Consider the following 19,887-nt stretch of genomic DNA (forward strand, 5'->3'; position numbering starts at 1 on the left):
AATGAATCTTAAATGGATTTTACTGCCCCCTTGTGGATATTAGGAGTATGGAGAGAAGGAGGACACATTCCAACAAGCAGTCTGAGGAACAACCAATTTGCTTGTTAGATGCAAATATGTATGGGTTGGTATCGCCATCTAGTGGCAGCAGAGTTGAAAACCATTGTCCCATGTTCAACCCATTGCATCTGAATAATAAGACAGAGCCAGATGACAAGTTGTCACATTTACTTTTATTGTAAAGGTGATATTATTCCAAAATATTAATATGTTAGAGGGAACAGAGAAACAGAACAGGAGAGGAAAGAGAGCTAGAAAACATCTACACAAGACTTTGGTAAGAATCTTGGGACACATTCTTATCAAAAAATTCAACAGCAAAAAAAATTACAAAATCTTCTAATAATGCTCAAAATCATATCATAGATCTCAATCATGGTGCATCTACATGTACAACAATATAGCTGGGTAAAAAGTCAACTGGGCATTTTGTGTCCTAGAAACAACTGAATAATTGAAGGCATATAAAACACTGGAATGGCTGGGCACCTGTGCTTTAAAGTCTGGAATATACTGTACTACTCAAGGATACAACAAGATATAACAGTTCTTTAACTTATTATTAAATCAATGTATATTTCATAATCAGATTTTTAAGATATATTATACCACAACATGTTTACAGTAACCTTGCAAAAGAGTTGTATGTGTATCAGAGCTAGTTTAAAAGCACAGAATCCGGAGTTTTCCAGTGAGATCTTTAAATTCAGCCCTGGATTTAACGAATACAGATTCACGTATGTGCCACTTCAGCCCTAAACAGAGTGCATTGGATCATTGTGCGACAGTGTGCCATGCCCTGCCCTCTCCTAGCCGCACTGTCATCCCTCCCTCCCTTCCCCACATCACCCCCGCTCTCCTACTCCTGCCTAGCAAGGGTGCACATTACAAGCCCTGATCTCCTTCCTGTCTTTGCAGCTGGACAGCTGGGCAGTCTTAAACTTCTGCTTCACTGTCATGAGTCGCTCTTGAATACCTCCCCCGCACAACTTGGTACACTCTGTCCAACTCGACCACGGCCTCATTTTACACCCTAAGAAATAAAGAAAAAGGAGCTGTCAGATTAATTTTGTAAGGCATGATGCTAGATGAGATGTCCATTATCAGGAATGTGGAGGACAAATCCCTGGAGTCCATAACTTCCTGATTATGGACCCCTCATAGGGCATTCCCCTGCTAGTCACTTGATAAAGAGAAAATAATAGGACCATAAGTTCATGTTTCCAGGACTCCTACGATTCAAATGCAAGATCTTTAACAAAACTTTGATCTGTTTCCCTTGTTAATGCCTGCCGAAACTTCACTTCTTGATTAAATACAATAGTTCTTAGGTGTGACATGGCAACAAGAGAAAGTTCTAGTGCTGGCATCTCATGACACTGTACCACACAGGTACAAGGCACAAAGCTAACAGTATGGTAGCAAGATTCAAAGTTAATACAATTTTGCGTTAGACATAAATCAAATATACTTTGGCAGTATGTTTGACAGTACAACGTGCTACCTAACAAGCCATGACACTATACACAGTGGTCAGGGTATATGCGGAGTATACCCACTTATTTTCTCCATAGGGTATACCCACTTACCCCTCTGATTTACACCATTGATTGATTAACAATATTCAGTAGCATGCTGCATTTTTTTCTCCTGATGGTGAAGGGATGACTCTCCTTACTCCGTCTCTAATTGGCTAGTACACATGATCTAAATATGTAGTCTTACATGACACTGTTTATAACAGAGGCTGTTTATCCTCTGCTGGACGGGCTACTTAAAAAAAAAAAAAACATTTTGGGGAAAAATTAAGAGTATACCCACTTTTTTCAGCACCACTACACCACTGACTCTACCCAAATCAACATCAAGACTTTGAAAAATGTTTAGCCATGTGTACCGTCTGATAGCCAGAAGAATATGTCCATTGTCAGGTATCTATTTATACCTGGCATTGTCAGCCAACCACAATCAACTGTTCACCAACACCATGGTATCATTTCTTTCTATTATAGATCTGAATGTGATAAGGATAAGGTGATATGGATACTGACCTGGATGCTCAGAATTGGCCTCAGTTCTGCTCGGTTTGCTCCTCCTCTTGTCGCGCTGCTCCTTGCGTCGTTTCTTCTCATCGCTGTTGGCTTGTCCGCGGTTGCACTTCCTGATCTTACACTTCTTTCTCTGGATGGTTTCAGGACAGGTGTCTCCTCCAAACTGAGGGTCCAGCTTCACCATGCGCGTCCGGATTGTATGACCCTTCCCACAGGACTTGTTGCATTCTGACCACTCTGTCCACTCTGTCATGATGCAGTCAATGGCTGAGGAGACAGGAGTTTATCATAGAAAAGGGTTTATAAGAAGGTGTGGCTCAGTAAAAAAAATGAAGTATGAGTGGATACTGATGAGGACACTAGATAGTATAGACAGAGTGAGGTTAACAAATTAAAACAGATAAGACAAAAATGACATATAGCAATTGATGACTTTTTTATTCAATTTTCTATTCAGAATAAGTCCTGAATTATAGATGAAGCAGAGTCCAGGGAATATAACTAGTTTCATCTTGAATTATTCAGTACTACACAAGAAAATAGCTTTGGGATTTGCTAGCTTGTGTGATTTGTTTAACATAGTTACAGTGAATGGCTCTGATGTAGCATCCTCACCGCTAATGTCAACTAATACCTCTGCAGAGAATAACACACTCAGTCTAGTTCATAGTTAGAATGCCAAGTCCTAAAACAATAGCAACATCGATTAACTGATAAATTACAATCATTTATGAGACAACCTGGCATGTTATTTCAATTCTTCACTTTTTGGAGCAGTAACATTTCAAATAAATCTATCAACATGGGGCAACAATGCTACCAAATCTTCATTTTTGATTGTGCTCAAATTATACCTGAAACATTCTTTGATTAAAGCAGGAAAATATTTTACATGACTCAATACATATTAAAAAGCACCAGTTCATGTGATAGCTGACTCCTCTAAGCTAATGCTAATATCTGAGTGTGACTGTGTTTCAAAAGTCACAAAAATAATAGAAACACAAAATCTTGTATTACTAAAGAACATAATGTGTGTGTTTATGATTACTGATGCCTTGAATTTGATTTTATGGGAAGTTTGACCAAAATTGTACCAAGTCATTTTTACAGTTCCTTTTTTAGAAAATAACTTTTGACCGTAAACACATTTGGAGTCATTTCCCTGACAGGTGTTTATGTTCTTAATGACCTTGAAGGTTAGCTTATTTAAACGTTTTTTTAAACAACATTGTCATGTTAGATCTGTCATGCACTTGACAGTAGTTTTCAAGCTTAAATATGAATACTGCATTTAAAGCCATCCTCTCTTATCTTCCAGGAAGCAGCATGATACTGCTTAAATGTGCATTTTATCTTAACTTATACACAACACAGAGATAGTGCATTGCTTTTCTCTGCACTGCCACTGTGAAGTCACTCCCCTCAGTGCTTCATCTATCTGCATCAAGACACTAGTTTGCATATCAAACATGGCCTCGTCTGTCTTTTTTCATTCATTTCACATGTGCACACATGTGCGGTATGTGGGCGTGCAGATAGAGATTTTCATTACTTACGACACTCTGGCAGCATGCATTTCTCCACCTGTTCCAACTCCTCCGTACACTCTCCCAGCTCCACAGGAGACTTGAGCGTGCGCTGCCGTGTCCTCAAACCCTTTCCACAAGTCACACTGCAGTCACTCCAGTCTGACCAGGGTGTCAGCATGCAGGGGATTGTGTCTGCACACAGAAGGAATCAATCAGTAATACATATAGTGTAGTGCTTTAATATGAAATGCATGCATGTATGGGATATTTAAAGTTGAATGTTACGGATGGAATTATGTCTTTAAAGGAAAACAAGTAGGAATAGTCATAGGAGAAACAAACTTTTACTGGTTCCTATTTATTTATTTATTCTTAAAGAAGAAAAAACGACGAGAGTTCTTCTGCAGGAAAGCTCAGCTTAAGATCATCTCATTAGTGGTGCTTCCATGGATTTACAGTAAGGTCACCAGCCTTTGATTTTGGATGCCTAATGAGACCATTTTCACCAGGTTTAATGAGTAGGAGGTGAAGGGGAAAGTTGTTGTCCTGAAAACTCTGCTACTCACGACATTCTGGCATCATGCACTTCTCCACTTCTAGCACCTCTGCTCCACAAACAGAGCCATCTGCAGGAGGCATCTTCACCATGCGCTCTCTCCTCTTCATGCCCAGGCCACAAGTTGCACTGCAGACATCCCATTCAGCCCACTCTGTAACCAGGCAACTGCTTGAAGCTGAAACAATGAAACAATCCCAAACAAAGTTAGAGTGCAGGGTACAATAGGTCTATGGTTTGAATTGGCAGGTTCATGTGTCGTATGAAAAGGGGAAAAACTCACAGCATTCCTCGTTGACCACACAGTTGTCAGTCTCCTCTGTGGGCAGGGTGCAGACTGAGCCATCATCAGGGAACTGCTTCACATAGCGCTCCCGGGAACGAGTGCCCATCCCGCAGGTCAAACTGCAGGGAGACCAGGCGATCCACTCTGACATCATGCAGGTGGAAGCATCTAAAGAGTCGAAGGACAGAAAGGAAGATGTCAGCGGGTTTCAAAAGTGGTCAATGATTGTGACAATGAATTGAAATGCACACAAGCCTCATACTGTATGTGTTGGTTTGCTGTGTTTACAATGACTCCTGGAACTGTTCCCAATAAACATAATCCCCTGGTAAAGGTATTTGGCTCTGTTTCATGACTAAGAAAATCAGTGTAGACAGAATTTAACTGCTGTGAAGATTCGGACAAGTCTAATACAAATGTGTACATTTGGAGGATTTCTCACCATATAAGCTCCAACTAAGCTTATTCTAGGCAAGATAAAAAGAACATGACTATGCATTGTTTAACTTTTATTTCTGAAGATGTGGTTGTTGAGGCTTTATCACAGCCTGAGACTTCCTATCTGTGTAAAATTTCTCTGCTGCTTTTAAAGCTGGAGCCATTCTCCACAACTCTTGTTGTTCCTTAGGCAGTAATTACTTTTATTATCTTCTAAATTAATCTCCCACCACACTAACCTGGTGTTTTGCCTGCAACTTTAAATGATTTGTAATTGTATCCCTAGTAAGATAAAAAAAAAAGTTTCTGGTAACATTAACTTAGCTGAAATGAAATCCAAAGTAATACTAAAGACTTAATTGTTCTGCCACAAAATAAATGTGCCCTTCTAGAGAATGTATGGATTATGGATCAGGCACTGCAGGCACCTCACTGACAACTGCAACTTGCTTTCCTCTGCTACTGGTTTCATATGTAAATATATGAGCTTCAGTGCATTTATTCTTTAGCAACAAAGACATTTAAGAATTAAAGTAAGAAGACAGGTAGTGATAACAGTACATTGATGTATTATATATGTGTTCATTTGTCATCCTACGATTAAAAGTAGTTTAATGATCTTAACCTGACACCTACTAGCAATAAACTCTTCCATATAAGACACGTAAAGCTAATTCTCAAGAAAGCAGTCAAATCAGGAGTTAACCGAGGTCCTAAGTTTGGTTTAAGAACTTACGGAAATAAACTGCCCTAATCATTAATGACAGAAAAAACACAATTTTGGATAAAAGTGAGGTTGCAACATGTGTCATTGAGTCTCAGATTCAGAGTTTCTGCTACCTTGAGCCCTGAGTACAACCCCTAAATGATCTTAGAAAAGCCTATAATAGAGCAATAAAGTCATGTGCTTCTGCTCACTGTATCAACAGGAGAAAAAACAGAGACCTAAAGTGAGAAACTTTCCCTATCTTTACCGTAAGAGAGAAAATAAAGCTTTAAGTTACTGCATTAACACAACCAATGCTTTATTGTGCATGACGTTTGAAAGATTCAAAGTTGATTAGCAAAGTTGTTTTTTGTTGTTTGACATGTATATGCATTAATCTGTATAATGAGCTGTTTCAATTATCCAAGAATCTCCCAAAGTGGTTATTTAAAAATGTCTTGTCTGAAAACTTTCACTTGTTTTAAAATTTAAAACGAGTCATCTCATTTGTTACTTTGAATACTCCTGTCTTTTTTAAGCAGGCAGAGATTTGCTGTTCATGTGGGGTACCATTTAAAATGTTCAGGATCCCATCCACACAAAACAACAGATTTTTCTCTATCAACATACATTTGTTATCTATTGTCAAAGGAAAGAGAGGGACAGGAACCAGTTTTACATATGGTGGATAATGTTCTCTCTTTTGTGCCTGTCATTTTAGATTAATGAAAACAAAGAACTCTAATAGATTCCACTGACAGCTCTTCGCTTTTCTTATCAGTAAGAAATGTCAGACGTCAGCAGCTCCACCAGCAGAAAGGATGTTTCTTCATGTTGACATCAGAGTCAATATATGCAGGAATTAAAGGTAAAAGGAACCGATAATGGAAGAAGCTGCAGCTGTGTCACCAATAGTTAGGCTCTGAAGTCTCTCTGAACACTATGAATACCTTTTATGTATATAAATAATGAAAGCTTTAGGCAGGTAGGAACAAGTACAATGACAGCTCTCTCCAATGTTTTGAATTTGGACTGCAGTACCCATTTTAACCATTATGTCAGAGTTACATATTGCTCCTTTAATTATATTTTCTCCACTTTTTTGGCCACATATTATTTTACTGTAGAATTTGTGAAGAATGCTTCCCCTCCTAGATTACTTTGTATCTACAAGTTGTCATATTAAGCATAATTGAATGAGAAAGTGAGTTCTGCAAGTAAATGGACTTGAGCTTGTTTAGCGCTTTCCTCATCTTCTGACTCCTCAAAACGCTTTTTACACTGAATGTCACACCTACCCATTCACACCACATTCACACACTGATGGCAGAGGTTGCTATGTAAAGTGTCAGTAACTAGCCCATTCATACACACAAGTGTAAAATATGGCAATAGTAATAAATGAAATGATGAGGTCTGCCATAATACTGACAAATAATGAACAACCAGTTTCCTCATTTGCATGGAATAGTAAACATAAATCACGCTCTGACATGTCATGATTGTGTTGGTGCTTAGGGAAGGTTCAGAAATCATTGGATTAGCCAAAAATGTTGAACACAAAGTGACAGACAGACTCATCAGCATATGAAAACCCAACCTGCCACTTCTGAGACACAAAAAAAAGAGAGAACGTGTCGTAGATAAAATATAAAAATATAAATCAAATAAGAGAGGCTGGAAAAAATAAAATGACACTAAAAGGACTAACATATGTGGCTTGACTGAATTAGTCTTCATCATCTTACAAAAAATATTTAATGGCCTCATTTTATTTGAATTACAATATCGTTTGAAAGGCTGCTGAAAGAACAAAGTGCCCTCTCTGCCTCCTCTCCTGCTCTCGCTTAATTACGCTGGAATATTCCTCTGGGTATTACCAATGCCCTTTAACAATAAAAGCTGCTTTTTCAACATGCCCTCACTTTTTAGAGAGTGTCAAAACATCACAGTTATAGAAGCAATTATTGTTAAATTTCAACAAAAGAGCTCGCAGATGTGGAGGCTTAACCTTTCAAACATAAAAAAACTCTAATTAATTCAGCAGACTTTTAAGTCCTCGTCCACTTTAAATTTGTTCCCAAACACATTAACCTTCAGTCTTTATGGACAAACTCACCCTCATCGCTGCAGCCAGGCCCCATGCAGGGCTCAAAATCCTGGGTGTGCGGGCAGGGCACACTAAGGTCCAACTGGGCCTTCAGCATCCTCTGCCTCATCCGCTTGCCCTTTTCACAAGTGGCTGAGCTGCAAGCGGACCATGGAGACCAGTTGGAGTAGATACACGTCTCAGGAGTATCATCTGCCCGATTGAAAAGGGAGTGCAGATACTTTAATAGCTGACCGCTTTTAACAATGCTTTTAATCTTGTGTAAGAGAGCGAAAAAAAGAGAGAGAGAGAGAGAAACGAGAGCAGGGTCCGGACCTTCCTCTTTCTCCTCCTGGGCAATATCTGCTACAATGTCATCCACATTGTCTGGCACAATGTTGCACTGCTCCCCCTGTGGACACACACACACACACACACACGCACACACACAGAGTTATGTTGTAAAGCAGTCCTGCACTCAGTAAGATTCCTGTGGCAGTCTATATAGCCAATCATCCATGTATGTGTTTGGATGTGTTATTATGTGTGTGTGTGTGTGTGTGTGTGTGTGTGTGTGTGTGTGTGTGTGTGTGTGTGTGTGTGTGTGTGTGTGTGTGTGTGTGTGTGTGTGTGTGTGTAAATGATGATAAATCCCCAGAGCTGCCACTAGATGTCACTTAAGCACTACTAACCTGTAATGACTGTCTGCTTTGCACCCAGAGTTTCTATTTTGTTATATTAATAGGGAGAATTTACATTTCATAGGGAGTAAAGTTTATTGGCAGCCATACATACTTTTGACGCTTTCAAATTATGCTTTCATGCTTTCTGTTATTTAAAACTCTTTGTGAAGCTTCCCTACACACGTGAGGTGATGAACGTGATGATTGATCATCATCTGCAGATCAGAGCCAGGCGATGACTTCACCAGAAACAATCATTTGTTTCTATATTGTTGAAGCGTTGCTGGATGTACATTAGCTATTCTTACTGACAACTGAAGTTTTACGGGATAATATATTTTTATAAAATTATATTTAATTTTGTTAAACCTTGTCTTAATGATTTTTTTCCACCTTGTGAAAAAGCGGCTTTAACCTCATGCACAGTAAATACAGAAAATACTTCCGACACCGATCAATCGCTGTATTGATGAACAGGATTAAACTCAGCATGCTACCTGCTGAGCAGCAATAAAGCCAAAAGGACAAGTCTCTGCATCCTCTGTCCCTGCTTTAGAATCTTTTAGGGGCATCTTTTCTTCACAGCTATAGCAAATATTACCAGATGCCAGTTGTACAATGTTAAACTTTGCCTAAATGTACAAGTTTAGCACATAATGAAGAGAGTTTACCAATCAATCAATCACTATTTGTATAGCGCCAATTCATAACAAGTGTTATCTCAAGACGCTTTACAAAAGAGCATAAGGGATAACATGATGGAAGGATTTCTCCTTTGTATTCCTCACATTCCTGTTGTCCACACTTCCTTGCCGCTGAGGTGGAGGTCGGAGCAGGCCATGCATGAATGAGGACGGCGGTGGTGGTGGGGACGACCGAGTTTAGAGTTAATTGAGTATAAAACTTAAATGTAATGCAAGAGGTCAACTCGAAAATAAAACAGAGCACAAAAACAAATGACCTCCTTTTGCTTGTTAAAACAAAAAAGCTTGTAACTAGGTCACTGTCCAGCCCCGTACACTAACATACACATGGCTTAAAGCCTTGTTTGAATTACATTTAATTGTTTGCATTTCATTTTATTTGATTGGGATGATGCAATCTAATAGAACTACAATACAAAGAATAAACATTTCTCTAGCAAAGACTTTAGAGCATTTGCATATTTTCTTCTCCCTTTCCACGTTATGCCTTTACATGGAACATCATTATGTCTTTACATTGCAAACACTGGACTACATGCATGAATATTTACATTCGCCTTTTACAAAAATACTATCATGATGCAATTTCCTTACTTATGATCAGTTTTGTACAGTATCTGTATTTACAGCAGGAGCTGAGTGGTACAGTATAAAACAGACAGACCTTTCTTGCGATGCGCTCCAATACCATCTTGGCCACAGGAGTGATAGCGCCCCCTTCAGGGTCGTAGAAAGGACTTTGTGGATGATCTAGACTTGTCAGGGGTCTGATCTTGTCTTGGGGAGAAGAGGGCTTGTTGGGAGACTATAAAAGCACAAAGATGAAAACAGAGGAAGAGAAGAGAACACACAAAGCTTTAAATCTTCAAGATTTAAAAGAACACACGCACGCACAGGGCTTGTTTGACAAATCCCCATGCGGAAGTACAATTGAGCACAAAGTCAACCAAAGTTACACAAGTCCCAAAGTCAGAGAACAGCTGTGGAGGAGTGCAGTAGTTAATACGGGAGATGCTCTTATTAGTCAGCAGTAGAGGTCTGCCAGCATGGGGTTGATAAAAGCATCACCGCCAGAGGCTGTCTGGAGGCAGACGACCAGTTCATCCTTCACCCCCCACTGAGGACACCCAGACGAAAAAAAAACAAAAAAAACAGGATAGAGCCCCACTGTTTGTGTTTGTGTGTGTGAGAGAGAGGGAGAGGGAAATGAGTGCCCATAAAAAAGATGTAAGAAAAGTAATGGCACAGAATTTGACCTTTAGCAAATTTGTAACACAAAGAGGCAAAGTGCCACCGAATGCCAAAAGAGCCTGTTAAAGTTAATTTTCAGAATGAGGAAAAAAAATACTCATTTGATGAGATTTTAACCGGCAGAATGAAAGTTTAGCAAGTTAGAAAGTGAAGGTTAGAAAGCTAAATATTTAAACACCTATTTCAGAGTTAGAAAAAACTGTTGGTTTAATTATTTCAATGAAAATCACATTTATATTTATATTTATTGTTATCAAACTGGGTGTCTGAGATCCAAGAATACTTCTATACGAAAGCTTGAATGATTATCAGGCAGCTACAGGAGGTACACAAAGCATTTACTTTACATCCAATCAGACTGATGGATGCTTATCACACATCAGTAATAAATAATAAATTGGAGAAGTATGATGTTTGATGCTAATTGGCACCGGCGTGCCCTCAGGGGTTTCAGAGCAATTAAATTGGCGTCATGAGCTGCAGTGCGTCACAGCAACTCTTGTAGCTGAAAGAATTGATAAGCGAGTGAAATCAAACACTCGTTCTACAATCAACAACTTCATGTTTTTATAAGATAATGTGTCCTTGTGACCTCACGCAGAAGCTTTGCATTACATCTCAATGTAATTCAAATTCTACACATTTACAGACGTTGTACTGTGCTTTTGGAGTTGTGTAGAAATAAATGCATTAGACTTTATGCAGAAGATGTTAAGCTGAAGCTGAAGCTCCGGCAAATATAAAAAAACACTTTAGTCCAGGTGACACGGTCAGTCTAGAGTTGTCACAGTTAAACAAAACACAAACTGAAGGTTCCTGAATGTCCCTGAGTTGCCCCTCTTTATTCCTCAATTGTCTGGTGTGGTGGACAAAGGAGTGCATGAGTTTGTTTTTTTGAGAGAAACTAAACGACAGAAAGATTCCTGAGGCGGACCAAAGCGGTCGAGAAACCTTAGTTCATGTGCGGTCTGGGGAGGATCAGCCAAAGGTTTTCACACATGTCGTCATAGAGTTTGGACAAACACACACACACACACACACCACACACACTAATCTGTGAGTCCTGAGTGGAGACAGTGAGCAACACAGCAGACAGCACCTCAGGGTCTTGGGAGAGGGGAGAAGACATTGAAGGCTGTTAAAGGAGAATTGGATGAGTGATGACAGTGAACTGTTGCAGACTGGCAGTATGTGAAGAGGTGAGAGAGGGAGTGATTGGGAATGTGAGCAGACAGGCAGATGAAGAGGAAAAGGTTGGTTTAATGACAAGGTTAAAATGAGAGTGTGAAGGGGAAGACTCAGCTGGTGATGGGAGTGAGGATGAAGGTTATCCAGGGGGGAGAAGAAGGAGAAAAGTTACAGTTTGCAAAAGTCTGTAATTGGTACTCGACTGTGGGGTTATGACCTGAGCTGAGTCACACATTCAGACAGACTCTGCAGTTTTCCTTGCAAATTGATGACAGAGCGTTTCTTTTACTTGCATATTTTTAATTGAAATGATGATCAACAACAACTTCAATGCAAACATGTTTAATACAACTCATTACAAACGGTTCAGTTGATACTAAATAAAACATTTAGTTCATAAGGGGCCGGGAGCACATTTTTGCAAGGAAAACTACAAGTACCTAACAACTAAATGTGTGAGCGTTACCACTGACCTCGTACGTCACCCCACTGTCAGTGCCTGCGTCCCAGGGGATCAGGTCCTGGGCCACCCTCTGGACCCAGCCACACTCCTTAGTACACAAGTCCTCAGCAGAGAGACCCACGTTCCAGTCTGGACTTGGGCCCAGCATGGTCAGGAAGGACATGAGGTGACGGGTCCGGTCCACTGAGAATTCAGCAGAGGGGGCTGCCCGACTGAGTAAGAGAGAGCAAGAGGTCAGAGTGTATCCAAGCAGAGGAGAAGGGGAGAGGCCGTGTGATGTTAAAAGCATCGTAAAAGACTGAAGGGGTGTTGCTTTGACCGAAATAAACCCAATGATACATTTAGTTGCTCCTTGTGAACTTTTAAAGATCTAGTTTGTCACCTACAAGTTGCCCTAAAAAGCCCACCCAAGTGTAACACACTTAAGGTACGGGTGCAGGGTTAGGGTAACAACCTGAAGTAAGATAAGGTAGAAACCAGTTACAGCCAATCTTTTTTTTTTCACCCACAATGCTTGTTTGACTTTGTGAAACAAACACAGAACACTGGATATGGAGTTTTGTTTTATATGAATATTCATTCTGTCAGAAGTTTAGCTTAAACTGTATCCGGCACACCTTAGCAGGGTTCAAAAGATTCAGGAACTAGTTTTGAATTATGGAGTTCATAAGCTTAAATTATTAAAAAGGATGGCCCTTTAACTTGAAACACATTCAACTAGTATCAAAGATCAGAGAATCTATGCATTTGAGAACTCAGCATCATTTTATAATTTTAACATTTATGCATTTTAGCCCACATATTCAAACCAACAGCTCACACAAACAGCCCAGCCCAAGTAGAGCACACGTCTGCACTTACAGGCTGAGAGTAAATATGCTATCATGAAGAAAAGAAATGTGTGTCCCATTGGGACATCTCCACACACCTACACGCCTCATAGATCTAACCAAAATGTAAGGCCTCAGGGGTGCTGCAGTTGTTAAGCATGTCTTAGCTTGATAGGACAATCATCAGAAATAAAGCAGAAAGAAGGAAAGCAAAATTGTAAAATTGGCTACTACTGACTTAAAATCAAGCTCATCTGGAGACTCAAAATTTAACTCAGTCTTAGAGAAGGAGAATGGTAAGGTAGTGCCCACAAATCATGTGACAAGAAGGTTTTAATTAGACATGTTCAAGACTCTATCTCTCCACACTAAATTTGCTCTGTTCAGGCATGGGCGAAACACACACACCTTTAGCCATCTGTCTTGACAAATGATTGACAGCTCCACTAATTAGAGAAAGTTTCCTAGCCAATATAAGATTCATTAGGAGGGAGAAGATTCCGGTAGTGACATGGACAATTAGATGGTGATTCCTTCTCTGCCGTAATGATGCCAGTATAAATCTGTCTGACCTCAGCTAACTCAGTCCTGCCCACATTCTCCCCTTACTAATGATTACCAGTGAGGATGAGAACACACAACTTGACCTGAGTCTCCTGGGTCTCTGGCTAAGTGAGTGTTACAAGTCTGAGGGTTATCTGAGACAGCTACCTGGGCTCTAAAGAAGGCAACTGACAGAGACAGTCTGGTCAAAAAATAGAGAAGGGATTCTCAGCTGATATAACTCCTCATCTTATATTTGTGGTTTGTTCATGTGCTAATCTTTCTGGTTACTTTTGATTATTAACATCTCCGCGTCAATCATTGAGTTGACTGTTTTAACTGCCTTTCACTGTCTGTTTGGTTTTCAGTTGTGTACTGTACCTTTCTATTTTTGGTACTTTAACCAACTAGTCATTTTTGTGTTGGATAGCTAGTGTGCCAACTCTTAACCATTTAGTCTGCTACTCAGTTCATTCCTAGTAGTCACAGCTCAGTCAGAGCTTGAGGAACTATGTTTATGTTTCTACTGAGAAGTTGTCAATTGCAGAGCAGATGGTGGAACAGAAACTATCCCAAAAGTAAGCCCAGAAGCATTTGTGTAATTCACACTACTACACACAAACTATAACTTTCAACACTTAAAGATAGTTTTGAATGTGACAGAAATAAAAGAGTCAGCCATTAACAGATGTATTCTCATCTTCAAAAACTCCTTATGGTGCTCCGTTGACAAGCAGCTCATTTATTTTGGCTGCTACTGAAAGAAAACCGAACAGGACACCAAAGTAGTTTTTCCTCTATTAGGAAGATGCCTGACAGAGCGGGTGGGGGGGGGGGGGGGGGGGGGGGGGGGGACAACAACAAAGAGCTAGACGACTGTCATGGGGGTACTGTGGCTGTCATGAATGCATCCATTATAAAGGGGTGGAAGTGTGTAAACTAATGAAGAGAAACTCAGTGATGAAACTAAAAGAGGAAAACATTATATTGTGAAGTGTGATAGTGGGAGGATACGGTGGAACAAAAAGAGTCATAGGTGGCTTTGTTGTTTAATTTTTTTTGCGAGTAATTGAGAATGATGTATTGTTACTTTGCATAGAAACGACTGTTTGATCCGTGTTACAGAATCAGAGAGTGAATGTGATCGAGTTTGACTATTTAAAGGTTGCTAATTTTATTTCATTCTAAAAATTCTACTCAGATAGAAAAATGTGTTTTCCACAAAGTGAGATTCTTCTTGTTGTTGTATTGGACCAAAGTTGTTTATTTATGTTATTAAAGAAGGTTCAAGAGTTTGTGGTAATACACCATTTGCTTCCCAAATCTCCAGTTATTGAGCAGCTGCTGAACAACTCGTACCAGGTAACTTAAAGCACTGAGTCTTCTCACCACCTCACCCTTCTTTTCCGAGGGGAAAAGCAAACTACAATACCGATTCCTATGCACTGGCCACCACAAAATAAATTAATGAGAAACACCAAACAAGTTAACGAGCCAGGTATTGTAAGGGCAGACTACAGTTATGCATTTCTTTTAGCCTGACTATAAATAGAATTAGATTTTATTAAAATTCAACCTGCGTGCAGAGTCCATCAATAGCAATATAGCTAGAGACAAAAAATGTTTTGTACCAGACTGTAAACGTGTATTTCTGCTGTAAAGTTGTGTATTTTAATAAGGGGCTTAATTTGGAGTTATATTTAAGATGTTGCAACTTGATTAAGCAGACGAGACTCTACTTAGAAAGCCTTTTAGACAGGTTGGAAATATTCTAACAGATAATCTCTTAGAGATGAGTTGCCATATCAGACAATGCAACAAAACGATAGTTTGTTTGACTGACATAGGTGGCTTATGAGAGGTTAGCATTGTTTCTTTAAAAACCACGGTGGACAGTCCTGTCCCATCTCCCACCCCGCCCCCAACGCTATTGGGTGGGTGGGTTGCAGGGGACGGCCATTCAACATCCATTTCAATAGAAGTAGCAAGAGCTGATACATTGTAAGTGCACACCTGTCTTGGTGACACCTTTCTGAAAGACTCCATACAGAAACCAACAGTTAAATGTGAAGTTCTGAATAAAATTCTCATCCCTGCTTTCAGCAAATGCATCTCCATGATATGTTCTTAAGTGTGCCTCCACTTCCTCTGACTTTAGCAGAAGATGCCGTGAATCACTTCAGCCTCTGCCTCATTTCCGTTGGTACACTGCAATTTAGACAGCAATCATATCAAAGTGTGCTTTTTGTCCAAATGAAGGCAGCATGAAGGGATCCCAGGCAGGGTGTCCGCTGTACTTCATAGAAAGTTCCAATTGGCCAAAACTATAATGGAAATGATTTTCAAAGATATTTGAGGTATTTAAGAACATAACTTTTTCCCTCTCTAGGCCATTTCCTACACTGGAAAAATAAAAGCCATATAGATCGTTTTACTCCCTACAGTGCTGCTCACTTCCAAGCTGATTTTTGTTTCACTTACATAATAAGTGTGAAGATTCCCTGACACATAGGTATGAGTGTTGCCAGTCCTTGTTTCTCTCAGCTTGGCTTATATTTTTATTTAATTTGTATCATATTTGGTTTCTTTTTAAACCTACTACCTGTTCAGAGTTGTTGGAAGTTTGTTTCTGCGTGAGTCTTTAATTCTCTGTTTATCTGTTACACTCTTTAAAGGCACTGTGGATCATTTATGTGCATCAAGTATATCCTCTGTAAATGTCTCTCTGAGTCATGACTGTCATCAATGAGTGAGGAGCCTGAGTTCCGCCAGCTGTGTTGTTATCGGAGCTGTGTTCATGGACTAGAGAAAAGAAAAACGTCTACGCTTACGTGGATGTCATGTAAGTGTTTTTAGATCTCGTCATTCGGTGTCAATTTATGTGTAATACGAAGCTATGAATTAACATTAACCTGCTAACACAACAATGCAGGCCACTGGCAATCATCTTGAGCAAAGGACAATTTAATCCGCCGCTTCTGCTTCATGGTGCTTTCAGTTATGCATTCTAATTCATAACTTTGTGTGAATGTGAATGGAGAGTGTTTGGAGGAGAGCAGAGGCTTCAGAATAGCGGAGGTGTTGTCAAACCGCAGTGTGTTTTGGTTTAATGCTGGTGCTCTAGGGCGACATCTACTGGATCAAAAAGAAGCACATTCTTCCTTCACGGTGACTGTGTTAGAGGATGAGGCATAAAGAATAGAAACGTTTTTGGACACCTGAGCAGTGAAGAACCATATCATCTTTGGGTTACCAGATTTATTTCAGAATCACTAACTTTGAATTCAACAGCATCATTTGCTTAACTAAAACTTGATGGAACATTTAACTGACTAAAACATTCAAGAGTATCAAGAGCCTTTGAAAAAGCTGAAGTGTATCTCTGCTAGAAGTCATTTCTGTATACTTCTATCGCTAAATAATACAGTAAAGAAAGGACTATCAAGGGTCGCTGGTGGCGCAGTGGTTGGTGCGCGCGTCCCGTGTATGGAGGCTGTGGTCCTCGACGCGGGCGGCCCGGGTTCGGGTCCGGCCTGTGGCTCCTTTCCCGCATGTCATTCCCCACTCTCTCTCTCCCTGATTTCCAACTCTATCCACTGTCCTATATCTCTATTAAAGGCAGAAAAAGCCCAAAAAAAACCTTAAAAAAAAAGAAAAGAAAGGACTATCAACATACAAAAAAGTATCAGAACTCCAAAACATCTGCGCTCATCAGGTGAACTGATCAGATGTAAAGTATATGTGTGTGGAGCTGGCATGCTTAGCAAGGAAAGGCTACTTTTACTAGGGCTGCCAAGCTTGTTCAGCATCATATTTGGATGCCTAATATTGCTTGTAATATACACCCTAAGGTAATTGGCCTTTGTATAGATTTCTTACAGACTCTGCATTATTTGGATAAGCTTTCCAACTTGCAGGTGTCATTATATACCAAAAGCTCAGACACATTTTGACAGGTAATGAAGTTTTAGAAATCTTACAGTGTTATTTCTGTTGATTTCTTTTCCCTTTGTTATGTGTTGGATCTCAGGAGAGTCAGTGTTGTAGAAATACTGCTGTAATAAGTGTGATAATGGCTGTCACTTCTTCACCCTCATTCTTTCATCCTCTCCCTCTCCATCTCAGATGCCTTGCCCTTTGTTCCAGCAATCATTTTGCTCTTCATAGTAAAATTAAATTGAAAGCATGGTTTGAGAGGAGGCACTCTCACAGAATGCAGTGCACACTAGTTCTAAAAGAAAAAGTAAACTTATAATAAAACATTACCTAGGTAATTAAGTCCTCGTCCTCTCAGAAGCTTCATTTAATCATGTCCTTAATCTTTATGGCTGTTCATTTCCTTTCTTTCACTTTGTTTCTCTCTCTCTCTCTCTCTCTCTCTCTCTCTCTCTCGCTCTCTTGCTGTCTTTTATCCTCCCATTTGTCAAAACATTAAATGAAAAACAGCTTTGAAAAAGTGTCAGTTAAAAAGTGGAAGAGAGAACCATTTGTTTTTGAATGCCCCATTAGTCTTGATAATAAAGCTAGTCAATTAATACAATAGATTTCTAGGTGAGTGCTTCTCAGACAAAGAGCAGTTTTCTTCTCGCACAGCTGTGCTGTACCTCCCTACAGTATATGAAACTGGATGCACTGTGAAAAAGCAGCCACATGCCTCGGCCTTGCTGCTGCATTGCTTTGGCTGTTTTATGTTGCTTCAATAAATATGGTTTAACACTTTTCCATTCCAGCAAAGGCTCAAGTAAGAAATCGAATTTGGAGGGTATTTCTTCCAGGCCAACACCTACATTAAAGTATGGCACTGTTGACCAGGAGAATAACAGATTTATTGGCTTAGATTTTTAAAACCCACCCTCACGCAACTGTGCCTTAGAAACGCACATGCAGAAACTGGCCACATCTGCAGATCCTTTACACACTTACAACAGGGACAGAGGATTGAAAGTCGGTGAAATGTACCTTTACATAACATGCTCATTTACATGCTCATCGATATCCTGGTTTTAGCCTTACAGGTTTGGCTCTTGCTTGGGTATGGTGTTTTCATAGAACATGAGAAAGTGTTTTATTGATATTACTCATGAATGTGTAGTAATGTCAGTTTTTTAATTGTCTGATTGACGGAGGGCTGTCAAGCTTAATACATTTAAAATATTACAAAACCTTTGTGCTCACAACACATTAAACAGATAATTCAGAAACTGGACCCCAATCAGAATGCTAGTGCACTAGAGCCAGACTGATTTATAGGACGGCCGATAATATCGACCGATATTAGAGTATCCAGTGACTATCAGAATCTGCTATTTTTATCGCAGATATGCGCCGATATAATTAGATTTAATCACCAGTCAAATAGCATTTCATTTAAGTATCATTGTTTAATACTAGCATTTCTCTTTCAGGCTGTCACCAGCAGAGTGTGCTATATGGATTACAACAAACACTATCACTCTCCAGAGTCAAGCGGTGAACATGTAGGCTACATGCACAGTTATTTTCCAGTTGAGTGACCAACTTGTCTTTATTATCATTTATATCTCTTCCACAAGTGTTTGATAACTGATTTTTTTGGGATCAATGCAATAAATGTGTACATTTATATCCACCTATCTCTACAGATTGAAGATAGAACCAAAAAAGATATGGCCAATATATCGGTATCAAATTTTAGACTAGAGTAGTCGGGCTCAAGTCCCGGTGCGGACCAAATATGGAAGTTGGTCTGGTAGCTGGAGAGGTGCCAGATCACTTCCTAAGCACTGCCAAGGTGCCCTTGAGCAATGCACCAAACCCCCTACCCACCACCAGCTCAGGAGTGCCTGCCGGGGGCGGCTCCGTCACTCTGACATCTCTCCATTAGTGCATGTCCATAGGATCCTGTTTGTGCATGTGTGTATATTTCAGCCTATGTGTGTGTTGCATGACTTGTGCCCAATTCACACGTACTCCGTGCGCGCCGCGGTCCGTCAGCGCCGCGCACTACGTTGTACTTAGCTTCCACTCTAGTCAATCATTGTGTTCACACAGCACGCGCTGCGGTCCGTCTCTGGCGCGAGCCACCGACGGCACTGCGCACTGCTCCGTTTCATATACGCAGCGAGTCTATTTTCGCCGGAGTACGCTGCAGGAACGCGTCAAGCTGGACAGACTATGACAGCCCAGACAGGAAGTCAGACCAGGACACGCACAGAGCATCCGGTCAATTTCAAAATAAAACACAATATACAGACTCGCGATCGTATTTTTCATAATTTTATCAACATTGCGTCAAAACAGGATCCGAATTAACAACAATGCATCCTCAGAAAGATTGTTTGTGTTATGTTTTTGTCTTTATTCCCGCGGGATCTTGTAGTTCTCCTGTGATGTGTCATGGGTGCGCTCCGCTGTGCTGACGTCGCAGAAACGGATCCAGTGTGAATGGGCGCAAGCCGTCCGACGGAGCAAAACCAGACCGCGGCGCGCACGGACTATATGTGAATGAAGGTGGTTACTGAGTGTAAA

General features: G+C 40.2%; 1 protein-coding gene across 1 annotated transcript in view; it reads right to left on the reverse strand.

Annotated features, from left to right (window-relative positions):
- Positions 1 to 213: 213 nt before the first annotated feature.
- spon1a (spondin 1a) overlaps positions 214 to 19,887 on the reverse strand; it is an 81,877-nt gene continuing 62,203 nt past the window's right edge. The window contains exons 8-16 of the mRNA XM_061041550.1: positions 12,018 to 12,219; positions 9,770 to 9,910; positions 8,055 to 8,130; positions 7,749 to 7,931; positions 4,483 to 4,653; positions 4,210 to 4,377; positions 3,671 to 3,835; positions 2,112 to 2,378; positions 214 to 1,093 (exon numbers count right to left, since the gene is read on the reverse strand). Of these exons, the coding sequence (XP_060897533.1) occupies positions 930 to 1,093; positions 2,112 to 2,378; positions 3,671 to 3,835; positions 4,210 to 4,377; positions 4,483 to 4,653; positions 7,749 to 7,931; positions 8,055 to 8,130; positions 9,770 to 9,910; positions 12,018 to 12,219 (1,537 nt within the window). The 3' untranslated portion in view covers positions 214 to 929. The remainder of the gene's footprint in view (positions 1,094 to 2,111; positions 2,379 to 3,670; positions 3,836 to 4,209; positions 4,378 to 4,482; positions 4,654 to 7,748; positions 7,932 to 8,054; positions 8,131 to 9,769; positions 9,911 to 12,017; positions 12,220 to 19,887) is intronic.

This window comes from Labrus mixtus, chromosome 1 (genome assembly GCF_963584025.1).
Source record: "Labrus mixtus chromosome 1, fLabMix1.1, whole genome shotgun sequence".
NCBI lineage: Eukaryota > Metazoa > Chordata > Actinopteri > Labriformes > Labridae > Labrus > Labrus mixtus.